Source organism: Nycticebus coucang, chromosome 7, assembly GCF_027406575.1.
Source record: "Nycticebus coucang isolate mNycCou1 chromosome 7, mNycCou1.pri, whole genome shotgun sequence".
In the NCBI taxonomy this organism is placed as follows: domain Eukaryota; kingdom Metazoa; phylum Chordata; class Mammalia; order Primates; family Lorisidae; genus Nycticebus; species Nycticebus coucang.
The window spans coordinates 137,428,881-137,451,692 of NC_069786.1; the positions used below are offsets into that span (position 1 = coordinate 137,428,881).

General features: G+C 47.2%; 1 protein-coding gene and 1 non-coding gene across 3 annotated transcripts in view; one reads left to right on the forward strand and one right to left on the reverse strand.

Annotated features, from left to right (window-relative positions):
* Nucleotides 1-3,116: 3,116 nt before the first annotated feature.
* The window catches only part of THAP4 (THAP domain containing 4), a 57,123-nt gene continuing 37,427 nt past the window's right edge, over nt 3,117-22,812 (reverse strand). Inside the window, exons 4-7 of one of the 2 annotated variants that reach the window (XM_053597232.1) lie at nt 22,615-22,724; nt 21,825-21,928; nt 15,815-15,931; nt 3,264-3,394 (exon numbers count right to left, since the gene is read on the reverse strand). In XM_053597232.1, coding sequence (XP_053453207.1) covers nt 15,851-15,931; nt 21,825-21,928; nt 22,615-22,724 — 295 coding nt within the window. In that variant the 3' untranslated portion in view covers nt 3,264-3,394; nt 15,815-15,850. Of the gene's footprint in view, nt 3,395-15,814; nt 15,932-21,824; nt 21,929-22,614; nt 22,725-22,812 lie in introns of both variants that reach the window. The other variant, XM_053597231.1, reaches the window with a different exon arrangement.
* On the forward strand, nt 20,128-20,264 carry LOC128591060 (small nucleolar RNA SNORA2/SNORA34 family). Its single transcript, XR_008381496.1, has one exon. It is a non-coding gene; the product is annotated as a small nucleolar RNA SNORA2/SNORA34 family (small nucleolar RNA).

Sequence of the window (22,812 nt, forward strand, 5' to 3'; positions counted from 1 at the left end):
CTGGTATGATTGTACTACAGGGTAACTAAACTTAGCCTAATAGGCAAATGGAAGTTCTTCTGAGAGAACTCCCCCCACTCGGTGCAGAAGCACCCACTGAGGTGGAAGCCAAGTGCTCTGCAGCCCAGCAGAGGTGCCAGGCCAGGCAAGATTCACCCTCAAGTGCAAAACTCTGAGCTAAAAGGTTGATGGGTTGTTGGCAGTAAAGGAGCTTGGCTGTGACCATCCAAGCCTATTAATTCTGCACCAGCAAAGGCATGAGGCCCCCCAGGCTGCAGCAGGAAGAACCCAGCACGTCAGGGAGAGTTTCCAGCCACAGGAAGGGGACAGAGGACCAAGGTCAACACAGCAAGAATGGCAGTTCAACCCCAGCTGGGGAAACGTCTAGACCAGGGGTCCTCAAACTGCAGCCCACGGGCCACATGAGGCGGTGTGATTGTATTTATTCTCGTTTTGTTTTTTTACTTCAAAATAAGATATGTGCAGTGTGCACAGGAATTTGTTGATAGTTTTTTGTTTTCGTAGGGAGAGTCTCACTTTATGGCCCTTGGTAGAGTACCATGGCATCACACAGCTCACAGCAACCTCCAACTCCTGGGCTTAAGCGATTCTCTTGCCTCAGCCTCCCGAGTAGCTGGGACTACAGGCGCCCGCCACAACGCCCAGCTATTTTTTGGTTGCAGTTCAGCCAGGGCCAGGTTTGAACCCGCCACCCACAGTATATGGGGCTGGCGCCTTATGGACTGAGCCACAGGCGCCGCCCGCTAGGAATTTGTTGATAGTTTTTTTAAACTATAGTCCGGCCCTCCAACCGTCTGAGGGACAGTGAACTGGCCCCCTGTTTAAAAAGTTTGAGGACCCCTGTGTCTAGACCAAATGAGATTTACCAGCAAGTCAAGGGCACAGATAGGGAAAGGGGAACTTTCCAGACCAAAAGGACACTGCAAGACATCACAACCAGGCCTCCCTGCTTTCTCTGCCATCATTGTGTGTGTGGCTGACTCCATTTTTCACTCCATTGTCTCACAAAACTTTCAGGATCAAGTGATTTCTGGCCAAGTAACAAAAGCAAAATTGTCTCTTTCTCTCATGAATTCAGATGAAAACGGGTAGTAAAATCAGGTACGAGTCCAAGAGGAGACATTGGAGAAAACCAAGTTGGGTCTCCCAGGAGCTGTGCAGGGGAGGGCACATGCATTTAGGCCGCGTCAGGCTGAAAATGTCACCACTGTCTGGGCAGTTGGACACTCTACACTGAGAAAATGACTTTTCCCTTGTTTTATGTGCTCTGTAGTAAGAAGCTGGTTCAGTAATAAATCCGAGAGCCCTTCTGTTCAAAAAAGTCATCACAAGCAAACCTAGAGCAAACAAATTTCATGATCCAATGTCACCAAGACATTGCTCAGACAGTGGGCACGTGGAGGGCTGGGTGTGAGAGCAGTCCTGGGACTCCTCCGTGTTTTGTTAAATGGAGCTGTGACATTAGTCCTTTACTTCTGGTCTCTCCAAGCCCCAACTCCTGTGCTCTGCCCTGGGCACTGTCCCCCAGGCCCCTTCTGACCCCAGGTATGCAGAAGCCAGGGTGCCATGGTGGGAACCAGATCTCCTTGGTGCTCCCAGGATTATTCTGGCAGCAGAGAAGGCTCAGATCCCAGCTCCACGTGCCTTGTCATGTGCAGTGCCTGTTTCCATGTGCCCCAGCCCCTGGGGTACTGGCCCAGGCCCTGTGCACTGACCGTGCCCCTCCCACAAGGGCCAAGCACCAGCCCAAACTCTCCTCTGTTCTGAGATACTGGCACGGCTCCCCTTTAGTCCCCAACCCCCAAAGCAGTGACTGCAGCTGCTGTCCAGATGTTAATCCCCAACTGGCTTGAGTACCATCTCTTCTGATTCTTTTCTTCCCAACCCCTGTGTAACCAGCCTTACCTGATGAAGCTTTTGATAGGTGACATGTTAAGAAAAAGAAAAGGCTTTGTTTTTAGATGCATACCACCAAAGCACTCAGGGGCAAATGACATTATGTCTGGAATTTGCTTACAAATACTCCTGCAGGAAAAGTGGGAGCAATAGAAGAAATTGGCGTGAGTGCTGAGCTAGCGACAAGTTGAGGTGTGAAGTATATTTAGAAACTTCATCAGGAAAACTCCATAAAAATGACAGTACTATTTACCACAGAGCTATAAAATAAAACTTAGATAACGATGCTAAAATTACAACTAGTCTCTCCCTTTTTTTTTTTAGAGACAGAGTCTCCCTTTGTCACCCTTGGTAGCGTCCTATGGCGTCACAGCTCACAGCAACCTCCAGCTCTTGGGCTTAGGCGATTCTCTTGCCTCAGCCTCCTGAATAGCTGGGACTACTGGTGCCCGCCACAACACCCGGCTATTTTTTTTTTTTTTTTTTTGTAGAGACAGAGTCTCACCTTATTGCCCTCGGTAGAGTGCCGTGGCTTCACACAGCTCACAGCAACCTCAAATCCTTGGGCTTACGTGATTCTCTTGCCTCAGCCTCCCGAGCAGCTGGGACTACAGGCGCCTGCCACAACGCCCGGCTATTTTTTTTTGTTGCAGTTTGGCCGGGGCTGGGTTTGAACCCGCCACCCTCGGCATATGGGGCCGGCGCCCTACCCGCTGAGCCACAGGTGCCGCCCAACACCCGGCTATTTTTTGTTGCAGTTTGGCCGGGGCTGGATTTGAACCCACCACCCTCAGTATATGGGTCTGGCGCCCTACTCACTGAGCCACAGGCACTGCCCTAAACTCTCTTTTTGAGAACGCTATCTGTAGGGGAATGGGGTCCTTGGACTCTCAGCTTCTTAAAAGTAATGAAAAAATAACTGCAACCTTCTTTGTTGTCTTTTGTCTTCAACTTATTGATGATTTCTCTTTTAAAGATATACAAATATTTTAGATCTTTTCAAAAAGGCAGAAGGAGAGAGAGAAATAAAGAATCCTCCCTTCTGGGCAGCGCCTGTGGCTCAAGGAATAGGGCGCCGGCCCCATAAACTGCAAAAAAAAAAAAAAAAAAAAAAGAATCCTCCCTTCTTATTTTCTTAGGGAAAAGACTTTGGAAAATAATCAGCAGCAGATGAAAAAATATACACTTTATACAAGTGATAATATTCAAAATCCTTAGCCATAAAAATAAAGGCCTTTTATTTGGTTTTCTGCCATTACAGAACATCTGGACAACACTCTAGAGCCAGCAGGGTGCACAGCCACCCCACATCTGCTGCAAAGCTGACCTGCCACACAGCAGCCAGACCCTCCTCAGGTTATGGGGTCACCTTCTTGTAGGTGACATGAAGGTGCGGCGTCATGGGCTGTGTAGTGGTTGCCATGGAGACCGTCTGTTCAAGTTTGCCTTCAGAGTTCAGCCTGAATTTTCGGGTAATCTGAGCAAGAGAATAAAACAAAACACTTTAGTTATATCTTCAAAAGATTAAACAAATGCCTGAGTGCCCACCATGTACCGACCACTCACACAGGCCTGTGAGCTGGCCAGTCTCCCTGCCAGCAGAGGACAGACCCAGCCCAGTATCACCACGAACCATGTCAAGATAGAGGTGTTCTGGCCCTGTCCTCAGCTGCCTCCAGAAGACCCACAGGTAAACACAGGAACTGGTCCCACCTTGGTATGCTTAGGGGTCTGTCTGGCTGAGTGCCAACGCCTCCCTTCTCTGTCTGCACTTTCTGCAGCTGGGATCGAAGTCAAGTGTGTGCCTGGACATCTCAGGGATAGCACCTGCCTGACTTCTGACTACCAGATCAACTGCAGAGGCTGTTTCCAAAAAGGACACAAGCCTGTGGCAAACACATGACAAATGAGGCCACCCTGGATGCCTGGGACATCTACTGACAGTGTGTAAGTGTGACAAGCACTGTCTTGCCAGTGTTCTAGACTCTCTTACAGAGAAAATCCCAGATTTTAAAAAGTCTATTTAAAGGCATCAGAGAACCACGAAGGCTGATGTCCCAGAGAGAAGGGAGTGTAAAGACCCAATTTGGAGCATTTGCCCCAAGGCCTGTATGCCCAGAGGTCAGGGGCTCTGCTGGTTGTGGCCCAGAAGCTAGAAACTGGGTAGCTTCCTCAGATGCATGGGGCTAGGGGGACAGAAGTTGGAATTTGGGGCCTGCCTAGAAGGGGCCCTGGGAAACATCTCAGCCTTTCTTTTTTATTTTTTTTGAGACAGAGTCTCACTTTGTCGCCCTTGGTAGAGTGCCATGGCATCACAGTTCACAGCAACCTCAAATTCTTGGACTCTAGTGATTCTCTTGCCTCATCTCCCCAGTAGCTGGGACCACAGGTGCCCGCCACAACACCCAGCTATTTTTAGAGACAAGATCTTGCTCTGGCTCAGGCTGGTCTTGAACTCATGAGCTCCAGGCAATCCACCTGCCTCGGCTTCCCAGAGTGCTGGGATTACAGGTGTGAGCCACTGTGTTTGGCCCACCCCAGGCTTTCTGTGGGACCCTTGAGGGCCCCACCCTGAGTGTATGAATCAAGAAGCAGACTGAGAAGTCCAATTTCAAGCCCAGCCAATCTCTAAGATCTGCCCCTCCTTGACTGACAATCAGAAGCACAGTAACTGCTATTTCAGGGGAGATAACATGAAATAAAGCCTCAAATCACCTCTATAATCTTCCATACATAATGGCTAGAATCCAAGAAAAAAGGGGGAAAAAAGTACTTAGCTCACTAGGAGATAAGACCAAAAGAAAAAGCAGAAAATGAAATAGAAGACCCCTCAGCTTGGCAGGGGGTGTCAACACTGGAGCTATCATAAGACAGTGCAGAGAATTTAAATCTTTCAAAAATAATAAAACAGAAATTCTATAACTGAAAAATAACAATAAGCCCAAGTTCCCAATGATGAAATAAATAGCAGATTAGACACAGATGAAGAAAGGATTGGCAAACTAGAAAATGGTGAACAGGAAATATCTAGAATGAAGCTTGGAGAGAAGAAAAAAATGGAAATTCTATATAAAAGCGTAAGAGACACACTAGAAACTGTCAAAGCTATAACGCATGTGTAATCAGGGAGCCAGAAGAAGAAAGGAAAGAGAATGGAACACAAGCAATGTGTGAAGAGACCATCTCTAATATTCTGAGACTGACAGAGGGTATCAAGCCACACATACAATAATATGCAGAATCTCACTCTGTGCCTTGGGTAGAGTGCTGTGGCGTCATAGCTCACAGCAGCCTCAAACTCCTGGGCTCATGGGATCCCCCACCCTCAGCTTCCCAAGTAGCTGGGACGACAGGCACCTACCACAACACCTGTTAATTTTTATTTTACTAGAGATGGCATCTTGCTCTTGCTTGAGCTGGTCTCAAACTCCTAAACTCAAGCAAGCCTCCTGCCTTAGCCTTCCAAATAGCTGGAATTATAAACGCCTGCCACAATGCCCCGCCCACACATTGAAATTATATAACAAAACCTTGGTTGATAATTAGTAGAAACTTGAAAGCAGTTAGGGGTGGAGTGGGTGTGATGGTTAATTTAAGTTGTCAACTTGTAAATTAAGAAATACCTAGAAACGTGGTAAACCATTATTTTTGTTGTGTCTGTGAGAGTGTTTCCAGAGACACTGGCATGTGAGTCTGAGTGGATCAGGTGGGAAGACCTGCCCTCAGTGTGTACAGCACCATCAATCTGATGCAGGCCCAGAGAGAACAGAGCAGAGAAGAGGTATGTCCATCTTTCTGAGGGAGCTGGAACGCACTGCCCCCTCCTCTCACAGGAACTCAGGCATCCCAGCTTCTGGACTCTAGGACTTACACCAGCAGCTCCCAGGTTGTCAGGCCTTTTGGCCTTTGCCTGAAAGTTATACCATCAGTTACCCTGGTGAGAGAAATACAAATCATTGAGAAAAGAAAAAGCAGAGGATTTTTCTTTTTTTTTTGAGACAGTCTCAAGCTGTTGCCCTGGGTAGAGTGACGTGGTGTCATAGTTCACAATAGTAACCTCCAACTCTTAGACTCGAGCGATCCTCTTGCCTCAGTTTTTCTATTTTTTTTAGTAGACACAGGGTCTTGCTTTTGCTCAAGCTGGTCTTGAACCCATGAGCTCAAGCAATCCACCGCCTTGGCCTCTCAGAGTGCTGGGATCACAAGCGCGAGCCACTACATCCAAGGAGCAAAGGATGTTAACAGACAGAAGAACGTATCATGCTCAGGGCCTAGAAAAATCAATATTGTTAAAATGTCTACCCTACCCAAAGCAGTCTACAGATTTAACACAATCTCCATTAAAATACCAATGTCTTATTTTGAGGATTTTTTTTTTTGAGACACAGCCTCAAGCTGTTGCTTCGGGTAGAGTGCCGTAGCATCACAGCTCACAGCAACCTCCAACTCCTGGGCTCAAGCGATTCTCGTGCCTCCACCTCCCAAGTAGCTGGGACTACAGGCGCCTGCAACAACGCCCAGCTATTTTTTGGTTGGAGCTGTCAATTATTGTTCCGTGGGCCCAGGCTGGATTCAAACTTGCCAGCTGAGGTGTATGTGGCTGGCGCCTTAGCTGCTTGAGCCACAGGCACTGAGCCAGATTTTTGTTTTTTTAATTGAGACAGACTCTCACTTTGTCACCCTCAGTAGAGTACCATGGCATCATAGCTCACAGCAACCTCAAACTCTGGGGCTCAAGCTATTCTCTTGGCTTAGCTTCCCAAGTAGCTGGAACTACAGGCACCCACCACAACACCTGGCTATTTTTTTTTTTAATTTAGCAGGCCTGGGCTAGGTTCGAACCCACCCAAAGCATGTGGCTGGTGCCCTAACCACTGAGCTATGGGCGTCCCGCCTACTTTGAGGATTTTGACAAAATTATTCTATGTTTTATATGGAACCAGAAAAAAAAAACCTGAATAGCCAATGCAATTCTACAAAATAAGAATAAATCTGGAGGCATCACCTTGCCAGACTTGAGGTTATATTAAGAGTCTATAGTGATCAAAACAGTATAAAAATAAAGAATAGACCTCTAGAACAGAATAGAGAATCCAGAGATGAAACATGCTTCACATCGCCATCTGTTCTTTGACAAAGCAAATAAAAACATTCATTGGGGGAAAATATCCTTCTTTAATAAATGGTACTGGTAGAATTCAAACTGTAAAAGACTGAAACTGGACCCGCACCTCTCACCACTCATAAAAGTTAACTTATGATGCATAAAAGATGTAAATAGAAGCCACGAAACTATAAAAACCCTAGAAGAAAAGTGGGAAAAACTCTTAATTAGCCTAGAGAAAGAATTTACGAAGAAGACCCCACTGGGAATTGCAACAGCAACAAAAATAAATAAATGGGACTCAATCAAGTTTAACACTTTTTGCACAGCTAAGGACACAATCCACAAAGCAAAAAGACGACCTTCAGGATTGGAAAGACATTTGCCTGCTATGAATCTGACAAAGGGCTCATCACCAGAATGTATAATGAACTCAAGTATATCAACAAGAAAAGAGCAAACAACTCTATTAGAAACTGGGCAAGAGACAAGAATATAAACTTTTCTCATGAGAACAGAAGAATGGCCAACAAATACATGAAAAATGTTCATTGTCCCTAATTATCACAGAAATGCAAATCAGAACCACTCTGAGATATCACCTATCCCCAGTGAGAATGGCCCATACCACAAGGTCCCAAAGCTGCAGATGTTGGTGTAGGTGTGGGGAGAGGGCCCCATTGGTGGGACTGCAAACTAGCACAGTCTCTGGGGAAAGAAGTATGGAGAATCCTGAAAGAACTAAAAGTGCACCTACCACTTGACCCTGCAATCCCAAGATTAGGCATTTACCCAAATGAAAGGAAGACATTTTATCACAGGGATATTTGCACTCGAATGTTCACAGCTGCTCAGTTCACAATTGCCAAGATATGGAAAACCAAGTGCCCATCAACATGTGCCCAGATTAATAAACTGTGGTCTATCTACACCATGGAATACTATTCATCCCTTAATAACAATGGAAATATTGCATCCCTTGTAACAAAGGATGGTGGATCTGGAGAACATTCTCTGAAGTATCACAAGCATGGAAAAACAAGCAGCACATGTGCTCAATACCAATTTGCAAATAGGAGATTAACAATAACAGACTCACATGAGAGAAAATCTCAGCTGAATTAAAGAAAAAGTGGTGGTTCAGTGGCTCCCCACCCAGTGGATACAGTGTGTGGGATGTGGCATACTCCCTGGTGTGGGACACAGCTAATTCAGACTTTAACAATTTTTTTTTTTTTAAGACAAAGTCTCACTATGTTGCCCTTGGTAGAGTGCCATGGCGTCACAGCTCACAGCAACCTCAAACTCTTGGGCTTAAGCGATTCTCTTGCCTCAGGCCCCAAGTAGCTGGGACTACAGGCGCCCGCCACAACGCCCAGCAATTTTTCTGTTGTAGTTGTCATTGTTGCTTAGTTGGCCAGGGCTGGGTTTGAACCTGCCAGCCTCAGTGTATGTGCCCGTTGTGGTATGGGCACCGAGCCGCAGACTTTAACCTTTTATGTGTAAATTATACAAGGTGGCCATAAAGTTTGTGTGCAATTTAAAATAGTGTGCAGTTTAAAACTGCATGTGGGGCGGCGCCTGTGGCTCAGTCGATAAGGCGCCGGCCCCATATACCGAGGGTGGCGGGTTCAAACCCAGCCCCGGCTGAACTGCAACCAAAAAATAGCCGGGCGTTGTGGTGGGTGCCTGTAGTCCCAGCTACTCGGGAGGCTGAGGCAAGAGAATCGCTTAAGCCCAGGAGTTGGAGGTTGCTGTGAGCTGTATGATGCCACAGCACTCTACCCGAGGGCCATAAAGTGAGACTCTGTCTCTACAAAAAAAAAAAAAAAAACTGCATGTGAATTTATGGCCACCCATATAACCCAAAGGTTTGTACCCTCATAAAATAAAAAAATAAAATTGGGCAGCACCTGTGGCTCAGTGAGTAGGGCGCTGGCCCCGTATACCGAGGGCAGAGGGTTCAAACCTGGCTCCAGCCAAATTGTAACAAAAAAGAATAGCCGGGAGTTGTGGCAGGCGCCTGTAGTCCCAGCTACTCGGTAGGCTGAGGCAAGAGAATTGCCTAAGCCCAGGAGTTGGAGGTTGCTGTGAGCTGTGACGCCATGGCACGCCACTGACGGTAATAAAGTGAGACTCTGTCTCTACAAAAAAAAAAAAATTAATTAAATTAAAAAAAAGTCAGCTTCGGCTGCGCCTGTGGCTCAAAGGGATAGGGTGCCAGTCTCATATGCTGGAGGTGGTGGGTTCAAACCCAGCCCCGGCCAAAAAAAAAAGTCAGCTTCCCTGATACTGGGCCTTCAGACTTGAATTAAGCCATGCTACGAGCATTCCAGGGTCCCTAGCTTACACTTGGGACTTTCATAACTATTGAATACTAAATTTTTTTCAAGCAAGCATGAAATATTTATTAAGTTAGATCACATACTAGAGCATAAAATAAGTCTGCAGCATTTTTAACAGACTAAAATCTCTGGGCCTAATATAACTGAATTAGAAATCAGTAGTAATAGAGTATGTAAGAAATTCTCAAATATTTGGAAGATAACATACCTCTAAATAGCCCTGTTCAAAGAAAAAAGAGTCACTAGACAAGTAAAAAACATGTATTTTGAGCTAGGAGATAGAAAACAACATACTAATATCTGTGGGACATAGCTAAAGCGAGATTTAGAGGGAAATTAATAGACTCAAATGATGCAGCACAAAAGAAAAATGGGTTAAAAAAACCAATGATGCATATCTCTCCACTTTAAGAAGCCAAAAAAAAAAGAATTAAATTCAGAATAATTAGAATAAAAGAAGTAATATGGGCTTGGCGCCTGTGGCTCAAGCGGCTAAGGTGCCAGCCACATACACCTCAGCTGGTGAGTTCGAATCCAGCCTGGGCCCGCCAAACAACGACAGCTACAACCAAAAATTAGCCAGGCGTTGTGGCAGGCGCCTGTAGTCCCAGCTACTTGGGAGGCGGAGGCAGGAGAATCACTTGAGCCCAGGAGTTGGAGGTTGCTGTGAGCTGTGATGCCACAGCACTCTACCCAAGGTGACAGCTTGCGGCTCTGTCTCAAAACAAAAAAAAAAAAAAGAAAAAGAAATAATATGATGCAAAAATTTTCCAACATATTTTAGTAATATATAAATCCATTAATATATTAAAAAAAGATGACTTACTATGATCAAGTAGGATTTATCCTAAGAATGCACAGTTGGTTCAACATTTGAAAAACAATCACTGAGTGAAAGAATAAAGGATAAGGGCGGCGCCTGTGGCTCAGTCAGCAGGGCGCCGGCCCCATATACCGAGGGTGGCGGGTTCAAACCCGGCCCCGGCCAAACTGCAACCAAAAAAAAAATATAGCTGGGCGTTGTGGTGGGGACCTGTAGTCCCAGCTACTAAAATACGCTGGGTGAGGCCACGGCACTCTACCAAGGGCCATAAAGTGAGACTCTGTCTCTACAAAAAAAAGAAAGAATAAAGGATAATAAAAATTACAACCATCTCAATGGTCACAGAGAAAGCATTTGTCAGAGTTCAATATCCATTTATGATTTATTTTATTTTTACTTATCTATTTTTGAAACAAAGTCTTTGTCACCCTTGGTAGAATGCCATGATGTCACAGCTCACAGCAACCTCAAACTCCTGGGCTCAAGTGATCCTCTTACCTCAGCCTCCCAAGTAGCTGGGACTACATACAGGGCACCCACCACAACGCCTGGGTATTTTTTTGTTGCAGATGTCATTTGTTAGCAGGCCCAGGCCAGGTTCAAACCTGCCTGCCTCGGTGTATGTGGCTGGTGCCCTAACTGCTGAGCTATGGGTGCTGAGCCCCAATTTTTTTTTTTTTTTGTAGAGACAGAGTCTCACTGTACCACCCTCGGGTAGAGTGCCATGATATCACAGGACTCACAGCAACCTCTAACTCTTGGGCTTACGCGATTCTCTTCCCTCAGCCTCCCAAGCAGCTGGGACTACATACAGGGCACCCACCACAACGCCTGGGTATTTTTTTGTTGCAGATGTCATTTGTTAGCAGGCCCAGGCCAGGTTCAAACCTGCCTGCCTCGGCGTATGTGGCTGGTGCCCTAACTGCTGAGCTATGGGTGCTGAGCCCCAATTTTTTTTTTTTTTTTGTAGAGACAGAGTCTCACTGTACCGCCCTCGGGTAGAGTGCCATGATATCACAGGACTCACAGCAACCTCTAACTCTTGGGCTTACGCGATTCTCTTCCCTCAGCCTCCCAAGCAGCTGGGACTACAGGTGCCTGCCACAACACCTGGCTATTTTTTTGTTGCGGTTTGGCTGGGGCTGGGTTTGAACCCGCCACCCTCGGCATATGGGGCCGGCGCCCTACTCACTGAGCCACAAGTGCCACCCCTTTTTTTTTTTTTTTAAGAGATGAGGTCTTGCTCTTAATCAGGTTGGTCTTGAACTCCTAAGCTTAGGCAATCCACCTGCCTTGGCCTCCCGGAGTAGTGGGAATATAAGTGTGCCTATGGTTTTTTATACCTGGCCCATGATTTTTTTTTTTTTGTAGAGACAGAGTCTCACTGTACCGCCCTCAGGTGGAGTGCCGTGGAGTCACACGGCTCACAGCAACCTCTTAACTCTTGGGCTTACGCGATTCTCTTGCCTCAGCCTCCCGAGCAGCTGGGACTACAGGTGCCCGCCACAACGCCCGGCTATTTTTTGGTTGCAGTTTGGCCGGGGCTGGGTTTGAACCCGCCACCCTCGGCATATGGGGCTGGTGCCCTACTCACTGAGCCACAGGCGCTGCCCAAGGCCCATGATTTTTTTTAAGTAGCATTCTAAAAATATAAAAACAAATGGTGAAAGACTGAATGCTCCCTTATGACAGACAGCAAGGCACAACTTGTTCTCACTGCTCATACTCAGGCTACACCATAGGTCCTGTCTGATCAAATAAGGCAGGAAAAGAAATAAAAGCCATCAAGATTGGAAAGGAAGAAGTAATACTGTCAATAATTGCAGAAAATGTAGCAAAACTAAAGGAATCCAAGGAAACTACTAAAATAAGTGAATTCAACAAGGTTGCATGATAGAAGATAAATATATGAGTTAATTTTATTTCTACATACCAGCAACAAGTTGGAAACTTAAAGAAATCAATAATAGCATCTAAACCCATAAAAAACTTAGGAATAAATTTAGCAAAAATATGTTTAAGATCAATACTTTGATAACTATAAAAAATCTTGGGGAGAGAGATCTAAATGGGTGGAAATTTACCATGGAATTCAACTGGAAGACTCAGTGTGCTTGGAATGGCACTCTTTCCAAATTAATCTAGAAATTAAAAAAAATTTTTTTTTTAAAAATTGACAAGCTGGGGCGGCGCCTGTGGCTCAGTGAGTAGGGCGCCGGCCCCATATGCCGAGGTTGGCGGGTTCAAACCCAGCTCCGGCCAAACCGCAACAAAAAAATAGCCGGGTGTTGTGGCGGGCGCCTGTAGGCCCTGCTGCTCGGGAGGCGGAGGCAAGAGAATCGTAAGCCCAAGAGTTGGAGGTTGCTGTGAGCCGTGTGACGTCATGGCACTCTACCCGAGGGCGGTACAGTGAGACTCTGTCAATACCAAAAAAAAAAAAAAATTGACAATCTGATTATTAAATTCATATAGAAATGCAAAGGGTCATAGAAAATAATTTGGTAAAAGAAAAACAAAAAAGTTGAACAACTTCTATTACCTAATACAAAACTATAGCAATCGAGACTGCATGGTAATGGCAGGAAGACAGACATGGAGACAAAGGGACAGAGGGGAGAATCCAGAAAAACATCCACACATGGAAAGTGAGTTGATTATTATTATCATTATTATTATTATTTTTTTTTGAGACAGAGTCTCACTTTATCGCCCTTGGTAGAGTATTTTGGTGTCACAGCTCACAACAACCTCTAACTCTTGGGCTCAAGCGATTCTCTTGCCTCAGCCTCCCAAGTAGCTGGGACTACAGGCTCCTGCTACAACGCCAGCTGAGTTTAGAGACGAGGTCTTGCTCTGGCTCAGGCTGGTCTCCAGCCCATGAGCTCAGGGCAATCCATCCACCTCAGTCTCCCAGAGTGCTGGGATTACAGGAGTGAGCCACTGCACCTGGCGTAAAGTGAGTTGATTTTAAGCCAGACCTATAGGCCCAGCACTCTGGGAGGCCAAGGCAAGAGTATCACTTGACATCAGGAGTTTGAGGATGCTCTGTCACAAATCTCAAAGTAAAAAAAAAAAACAACAAAAAAAACTATAAAAATTTTTGAAGAAAGGGCAGGTGAACATTTAGCCTGGACTAGGCAAAAAAATTTAAGACAGGACATAGAAGGCACTAACTATACAGAAAAAATTGATAACAAGACTAAAATGTTTGGTCTTAAAAAAGGCCCTGTTTAAGAAACAAGAAGATTGGGCGGCGCCTGTGGCTCAGTGAGTAGGGCACTGGCCCCATATGCTGCGGGTGGCGGGTTCAAACCCAGCCCCGGCCAAACTGCAACCAAAAAATAGCTGGGCGTTGTGGCGGGCGCCTGTAGTCCCAGCTACTCGGGAGGCTGAGGCAAGAGAATCACTTAAGCCCAGGAGCTGGAGGTTGCTGTGAGCTGTGTGATGCCATGGCACTCTACCAAGGGCCATAAAGTGAGACTCTGTCTCTAAAAAAAAAAAAAAAAAAAAGAAACAAGAAGATGGCTGGGCACCTGTAGCTCAGTGGTTAGGGCACAACCCACATACCAGGGCTGGCGGGCTTGAACCTGGCCCGGGCCTATTAAACAACAATGACAACTACAACAAAAAAATAGCTGGGCGTTGTGGCAGGCACTGTAGTCCCAGCTACTTGAGAGGCTGAGGCAAGAGAATCACTTGAACCCAGGAGTTTGAGATTGCTGTGAGCTGTGATGTCATTGCACTCTACTGAGAGTGACAGTGTGACTCTGTTTAAAAAAAAAAATTAGAGGTGGCACCTGTGGCTCAGTGGGTAGGGTGCTGGCCCCATATATTGAGGGTGGTAGGTTCAAACCCGGCCTCAGCCAAACTGCAACAAAAAAATAGCTGGGCATTGTGGTGGGCACCTGTGGTCTCAGCTGCTTGGGAGGCTGAGCCAAGAGAATTGCCTAAGCCCAGGAGTTGGAGGTTGCTGTGAGCTGTGATGTCACAGTACTCTACCAAGGGGGATAAAATGAGACTGTCTCTAAAAAAAAAGGCAAGCCACAGGGTGGATATGTAAACACCTGATAATGGATTTATATCCAGAACACATAGCAACCTCTTACGACTCAGTAATAAACAAAACATACTGAAAAAAATGGGCAAGAGAGTTGACAGGAACATCATCAAACAAGAAATACAAGTGGCAGTGAGTATAGTGAGGTATGAGCAGCCCCATCCCACACCAAGATCAACACCACAGCAACCAGCACCTCATAGCCACAAGAGCATGAGAGTGCAGACAAGCAGCCAGGTGTGGCAGTGGTGCAGTCACCCTGGAAAAGAGGCTGTGTTCACCCATTACTCAGTGAGCCCAGGGTCAGGAATTTCTGAGGGAAACTGAAGTGTGTCCTCACAGGGACTTGCAGGCAGATGCACACAGCAGGAACGGGATGCACATCTGATCAGGATCCCTCAGCAGGGAATGGATGAACCAAACTTCTCAGCAGTGACCAACGCTGACAAGCAGTGTACCGATCAATCTCGAAGCCCACTGTGAGTGAGTGTGTGTCCTGCGGCTACACAGATGAAGCCACAGTAGCTGTGGAGAGGGCTACGGGACTCCTTCTGGGTAATGAAGTTGCTCTGTCTTAGCTGGGCGGTGTTATGAGGCTAAGTACACTTGTCCCGATGTGAGGTTGTGAGCAAGTGTCAGTGGGCCAGGAGAGCAGGCTCCGAGGTGATGGGACTCTCTGAGCTGCTGTGAGGCACATGTGGTCCAGACTGCATGGCTCCTGATACCATGAACCACAGAGAGCCAGCATAGCCGTGCCCAGGAGGTACAGGTCATACAGGGCCTGGTCATGCAACCCTATTCCAACTCCACTAGTCTCAGTCACCATACAGAAGGGACAAGCTGTCCCTGGGCCAGACTGGCCAGAGACTCTGTGGTCATGTGCAGGCTACAACAAGCTCAGGACATAGCTTGCAAAGGCATCATCACCCCCTGTGGGGTCTGTAGTCTGGGCCACCCCAAAACATACCCACAAGAATAAAGACACCCACACCATGAATGCCAGCCCACCCGAATTTCCAGGGTATGTGGGACACCTCTGAGAAGGCTTTGCTCCCTCATAAGGGTCCCACCCCTTATGGGGGTTCTTGGTGCCCACAATTCCAGGGCAAGAGGGGACCAGGCCTGCTGCCCTCAGTGTAGACGCTGTGCCCAGGGCAGCTGACTGTAAAACAGCCCAACCAAAGAGGGGGAACACCCCAAACAGCAGGGTACAGGGGCGGCAGCACCGAATGGCACAGCCAACAACACACAACTCTGCTCACCCAGTAACCCAGCCTGGAACTCTGGGGCATGAGACTCCCAGGAAAGGACGGCAGTGTCACAGCTGCCCTTGCTTGCCTCCACCCCCAACTCCACTAAAATGGCAGTAAAGGAGGCTGGGTGTGGTGGCTCATGCCTGTAATCCCTTTGGAAGGCCAAGGGGGTAGGATCCCTTGAACTTAGGAGTTCAAGAGCAGCCTGAGAAAGGTTGAGACCTGGTCTCTGCTAAAAATAGAAAAACTAGCCAACTGTTGTGAGACCCATCTCTACTAAAAATAGAAAAACTAGCTGGGCATTGTGGCGGGCACCTATAGTCAGCCACTTGGGAGGCTGAGGCAGGAGGATCACTTGGGCCTAGGAGTCTGAGGTTGCTCTGAGCTATGACTCCATGGCAGTCTACCCAGGGTGATGAAGTGAAGCTCTGTCTGGAAAAGAAAGAAAAAAAAAAAGATGAGTTGTAGAAATCAAAACAAACATAACAAAAAAGCAACTTGGAAGGAACAGGGTTATGGAGGAGTAAGAAAACGCTCAGAGAGGTAAGAGAAACCGCTATACCTATGAATGAGATGAACACCAACAGAGAGCCCACAGAAATTAACAGTTCAATAATGTGGGCAGATAACAATAAGGCAATCTCCCAAAACACAGAGCAAGAGGACCACAAGATGGGAGCAAAAGGGAAAGGAAGATTAGAAAATCAGGGACCCTGGGTGGTGCCTGTGGCTCAAGGGGTAGGGTGCCGGTCCCATATGCTGGAGGTGGTGGGTTCAAACCCAGCCCTGGCCAAAAACCAAAAAAAAAAAAAAAAAAGAAAATCAGGGACCCTGCCCAGAAAGGGAGTGGGGTCCTAGGGTAGACACAGTGGCCGGCAGAGCTGGGAGGCTCCACAAGCTAGGACTTGTGGTGAAGTTTAGGTGTGTCCACGTGTGCTAAGAAGCAGCTCAGGAATTGGCAAGGCACATGGTGCTGAATTAAGGGTAAACATAAAACAACTAAGCAAACAAAAGAGATGTGTGTGAGTCCAAACAGGTGTTTGGAAAAGGACTAGCAGCCGCAGAGCCCAAACTTCCTGGGAAGAGCTAGGGTCTGGGGTTGAGGGAACAAAAGGGGGTTCCCACAGTGGGAAGCTGACAGCAGCAGCAAGCATATGTCATTGATAAACGGGCCAAATATGAAAAGAATCAGGAGTTGATGCTGGCAACCTCTGAGGAGCAAGAAACACAGGTCAGATAGTGGGAGCTGCTGCCTCTGAGGCAACTCTTAAACTGACAGAGAGAGGAGGAAACAGGGCCAAGGAGAAGCTGAACCACATGGTCAGCTTTAAACCCAGGGAGTCTGGGTTTAAAGAGGCACAGTCTTGGCTGGTTGGTGACAAGAACCTGCTCTGAGGAATGGAGCAGCAGGTGGCTTTTGTGTGTAAGAGTGACTTATACGAGCTCATAGGCTATAGAACAGAAGTACACAACTGCAAGTGTCACTGCATGGTGCCCCACAGGCAGCAAACAGAAGGCGCAGTCCAAGGACCGCCTGAAACATGTAAGGTGTGCATCTGCCTGGCTCATAGAACTAGATGCTGCTCAGGCGAATCAACGAGTGTTCAGTGAATGAGAAGGCCTGGGAAGTGGCCATGCACTATCAGAGCCTTTGTGGACATAGCACACTTACAGTGTTACAACACTGTATGGTCACAGTATCACAAGGTGACAGGAACTTTTCAGCTCCATGATCACTATGGGGTCCATGTTAAATGACAGGTCTTCAGTGATACGAGATGGGACTTGAGGACTCTGAACCCACAGGGAAGACATTTCTGCCAATACTCATTGCAAAGGTTATAAACACTGACTTCATACTTGTGCCAAAGAAAGTTCCATGAAATTCCCAGAACATTCATGACAGGGCAACATCCCTTCAGCCCTGATCAGACCCAGCAGGACAGACAGACCCACTCCCCAGAGCCAGGCGCTTGCCTCCACTCTCCTGGCCTGGATTCCCTGCATGTTGTCTATGCTTCCTTGATTCCATGGCTCTGCCCATATCAACCCAAGGGGAAGGACACATCCCAGCATCTGCGTCCAGCCTTGGTCCACATGTGGAGGAGCTGCTAGCATACACCCAAGGCCTCTAATCCACATCCACCACCTCCATCTCCTTCTGTGTAATTAATGAAACCCAAAGGTAGTTCTCCAACAAAAATAAACAAAATCCAAAGAAAACCCTAGTAAAACAGAAAACTTCTGGATTGAAAAAAAGGAAAACATCAAACATCAGTAAAATAAAGGTCACATGGAATGGCAGATAAGGAGGAAATAGTATACACTACTTCTTCCAAAAATTCTAAAATCTAATGGAAAGGACACTTTTCTTAGAAAGTATAAATCTGAGGACATGCCTGTGGCTCAGTGGGTAGGGCGCCGCCCCCATACACCAAGGGTGGTGGGTTTGAACTTGGCCCTGGCCATCTAGGGCGTTAGATGCAACAAAAAATAGCCGGGCATTGTGGCAGCACCTGTAGTCCCAGCTGCTTGGGAGGCTGAGGCAAGAAAATTGCCTAAGCCCAGGAGTTGGAGGTTGCTGTGAGCTGTGTGAGGCCACGGCACTCTACCCGAGGGCGGTACAGTGAGACTCTGTCTCTACAAAAAAAAAAAAAAAGTATGAATCTGCAGGTGAAGCAAAGTAGGAACCCGGCAGGGACAAGCAACCAGGGAAGCACAAACAGCTAAAAAGCTCTCAACTCAGTCCATAAATAACTCTGATACTAAAGTGGACAATCATATTTGAAAAAAATTATTTAGTATATCATGACAAGTATGAGTTATACCCCCCAAAACAAACATGACCCAACATTTAGAAGATATTAATGTAATTTACCACATTAACAGCTTGAAGTGGAAAAACACAGATTCCTTCCAAAGAGGCTGTGAAAGCATTTGATGATGTTCAAGTGGCCCAGTTTATTAAACATGACATACGGAAATCCTAAGTTTCCCGACAATCATCATTCATCAACTAAAGATGAATATTCTATTTACATAATACAAACTAAAGTACTTCTTACCCTAACACAAGATATGCAAGACCTATATTATTAAAACTATTTTTAAAAGCTTTTTTTTTTTGAGACAGAGTCTTACTATGCGGCCCTTCATAGAGTGCCATGGCATCACAGCTCACAGAAACCTCAAGCTCTTGGGTTTAAATGATTCTCTTGCCTCAGCCTCCCAAGTAGCTGGGACTACAGGCGCCCACCACAACACCTGGCTATTGTTTGTTGCAGTTGTCATTGTTGTTTAGCTGGCCCCGGCCGGGTTCAAACCCTCCAGCCTAGGCGAATGTGGCCGACGCCGAAACCATGCTACAGGCACTGAGCCCTTAAAAGCTTTTATATACACATATATACTGAAATACACAAAACAAATCTCTGTAATATACCAACATGCTGTTAGACATTGCTACCAGTGGAAAGATGCCAATTATTCCCAAATTTATTCACGTATTCAACAAAAAAAAATTTTTTTTGAGATAGTCTCACTCTGTGTGCTGGCTAGAGTGCTGTGGTGTCATTCTCGCAACAACCTTAAACTCCTGGCCTCAAGAGATCCTCTGCGTCAGCCTCCCAAGTAGCTGGGACTATAGACACCCACCATAACACCTGGCTAGTTTTTCTATTTTGAGAGATACTCTTGCTCAGGCTGGTCTCGAATTCCTGAGCTCATGGGATCTTCCCATATCAGCTCCCCAGAGTGCTGGGATTACAGGTGTGAGCCATTGAGCCAGCCTCAACATAGTTCTTGAGGTAAATTTTAATGAGCCTTGAGAAGCTCATTCAAAAACTCATTTAGGGGCGGCGCCTGTGGCTCAGTCGGTAGGGCGCCGGCCCCATATGCCGAGGGTGGCGGGTTCAGACTCGGCCCCGGCCAAACTGCAACCAAAAAATAGCCGGGCGTTGTGGCGGGCGCCTGTGGTCCCAGCTGCTCGGGAGGCTGAGGCAGGAGAATCGCTTAAGCCCAGGAGTTGGAGGTTGCTGTGAGCTGCGTGAGGCCACGGCACTCTGCCAAGGGCCATAAAGTGAGACTCTGTCTCTACAAAAAAAAAAAACAAAAAACTCATTTAGAAGGGAAAATGCTGTAATCTTAGCACTTTGGGAGGCCGAGGTGGGAAGATGGCTTAAGGCAAGTCTGAGACAAGCACCCCACCTGTATGAAAAAATATTAACAGAAAAACTAACCGGGCCTAGTGGCCATTTGTAGTTCCAGCTACTTAGGAGGCTGAGTCAAGAGGATTGCTTGAGCCCAAGAGTTTGAGGTTGCTGTGAACTACGACAGCATGGCACTCTACCCAGGGCAACAGAGCGAGACTCTGTCTCAAACAAAATAAAACAAAACAAAACAAAAAGAGAGAAAATGCTTATGAATAACCAAGAAAGTCTGGAGAAAAAAATATGGGGAACTTTCCTTCCTTTAGATATTAAAACGTAAAGCTATGAGTTAAAAATTGTGTTATTGGTGAAGTGGACAAGCAGGTGAAAAACTAAAAACCAGACCCTATATTTTTGAGGCTGCCCGACATTCCAAACATAGTGGGTCAGGTTGACCACTTGGGACTACAAGCTAGAATGGCATTGGCCCTGAATCAAGGCCAGCAGTTTGCTGACGCTGTTGGTTTCAAGGAGGAGCCTAAAGAATTATCTTTCTATGGTCTGTTGGCCATTTCAGAACTTTGGAAATGTAATGGTCAATTCATTAGAAAGAAACAGTATAAGTCATTGGTGATAGATGTAGGCTAGTGTGATTTGTAGTCTTAATACTGGGTTTCCAAAATACCCATAAAATATTATTATATTTATCTCACAAGGATATTTAAGTTATTCGTTAGAATTATAATGCTGTTAAATCTTAATTACAGCTCCCCAAAATGACTGTCAGTTTTTACCCAAAATAAAAAGATAATTCTACAGTGAAAAAAAAGCTAGAACTGCATCTCAAGGGGAACAAGTCTGAGACGGACTACAGGTCCAGATGTATAGAGGAGAGCTCCAGAGTCCAAAAAAGCAGACGATGTTTTTTTTGGTAGAGACAGAGTTTCACTTTATTGCCCTCCGTAGAGTGCCGTGGCATCACACAGCTCACAGCAACCTCCAACTCCTGGGCTTAGGCGATTCTCCTGCCTCAGCCTCCCGAGTAGCTGGGACTACAGGCGCCCGCCACAATGCCCGGCTATTTTTTTGTTGCAGTTTGGCCGGGGCTGGGTTTGAACCCGCCACCCTCGGTATATGCGGCCGGCGCCCTGCTCACTGAGCCACAGGCGCCGCCCACCAGACGATGTTTTTATCAGTAGCAAACTCCTTCCTCAGCAAGAACTGAAACCCAGACTCTGTAAGGTAACACTTAGGAAGTGACTGAAGAAAAGCTCAGCATCCACAGGGCTGATGTGTCACTACTCAAGCCACAGATGGGGAAATGCCTGTTACAGTGACAAGAAAGGACAGACACCCACAGCACATGAAAAGCTCCTACAAACCAATAACAAAATGGCAACACCCTGCTCATCAAGTACACAGAATAAGAAGTACAAATGACCACTGTGCACAGGAAATGAGACGTCTTACCCTACATTAGACTCAAAACACAAAGAAGAAATTATCTTTTACTTATCAGATTTAAGAGGATCAAATAGTCTGAAGAAGGCTGGGTGTGATGACTCACGCCTGTAATCCTAGCACTCTGGGAGGCAGAGGCAGGTGGATAGCCTGAGCTCATGAGTTTGAGACCAGCCTGAGCAAAAGCAAGACCCTGTCTCTACTAAAAATAGAAAAACTGAGGCAAGAGGATCACTTGAGCCCCAAAGTTTGGGGTTGCTGTGAGGTATGACACCCAGGGCACTCTACCCAAGGTGATGGCTTGAGACTCTGTCTTGAAAAACAAACAAACAAACCAAAACAAAAAGTCTGAAGATACACCATGTGGGCAAAGGCATGGAGAAGCAGCTACTACCATGTGATGCTAATTATTATGAAAAGCAAATTAACAATATCTATCAAAGTTTAAAAAGCATCTCTCTTTTGATTCAGCAAATTAACTGTGAGAAATTCATAGATAGATATGAATATACTTGCAAAACTGGATAACATAAATGTAAAAGGATGTTTGTGAAAAACAACAACCCTGAAAACACCTCCCTGCCCACCACCAAGGCAGTGCAGGCCCAGGAAGCGCCGGGTGTGAGCGCACAGCAGCACGAGGGAGGCAGGCAGCCCAGACAGCCAGGCAGGCTCCTCAGGGGAAACCAGCAGGCCGAGCTGGGCTGGGCAGCGCTCACCTGCTCCACATGGGGCTCCTTGGCGAAGGAGATCCTGGCGATGGAGTGGGATGCAATGCACAGCTCCTGCCCGTTCACCTCGCCCTCCTCCACTTCCACGATGCCTGCAAGGGAAGGCCATATCACTCAACTTGGAGCTACTGGGCTCTCCGCCGCAACCGCTGTCACCGTCCTCTTCCGCACTCGAGATCCGACAGGAGACACGAACTTTGCGGCCATGTGGATTTACAACTCTCCTCACCTGCGCTTCGCGGTGAGGCTATCAAGGGAAGGCACAACTCTTCTCACAGAAGGGAGGCAGGTACTCGGTGGAGGGTCGCCCTCTCCACGGTGCCCTGGACACCCACTCACATCCCTCCCCCAGCAGTCAAGCACCAGGTGGGGGTGGAGTGGGGGCGGAGGACTGGCGCTGGGAGGAGCTTTGTGTGCGGCCACGCCCCCAGGCAGAGCCACAGTTCAGCCCCGCCCCACACCCAGGAAGTGAGCCTTGTCTGGGTGAGCGTCGAGGCTGTTTTGGAGCCATTTCTAACGAGCATGGCAGATGACCACTTCAGAATGACCCCACGTGGGGCCAACCAACCCCACAGTGTGCCCAGTGGCACCTGTCACAGCACTCTGCGTCGCCCGTGGAGGCAGAGTGGAGCCTAGTCAGTGTCCCACGACCATGAGCACACAAGAGGAGCAGGGTCACAGCTGCAGGCTGCCAACCTGACCTATTCAGGGTGCCGATGGTGCCTTCCCTGCAGCCGCCCCCACAAGCCCCCGCGGCCAGCCGACAGCCCGGCCTCACCTGTGTTCTGGGCGCTGACGAAGGCCACCTTGTTGGTGTCAGGCTCCAGGCGGATGAAGCCGCACTCTCTGTGCATGGGTTTGCGGGTGTCCGGGTGGAAGGAGTTGAACCTGGGGGGGAAGTCGGGACGTGGTGCCAGGGCCGCACGCTGAGCAGGACTGCTTGAGGCCCGGGTGCCTCCAGCCTGCCAGACTTGTG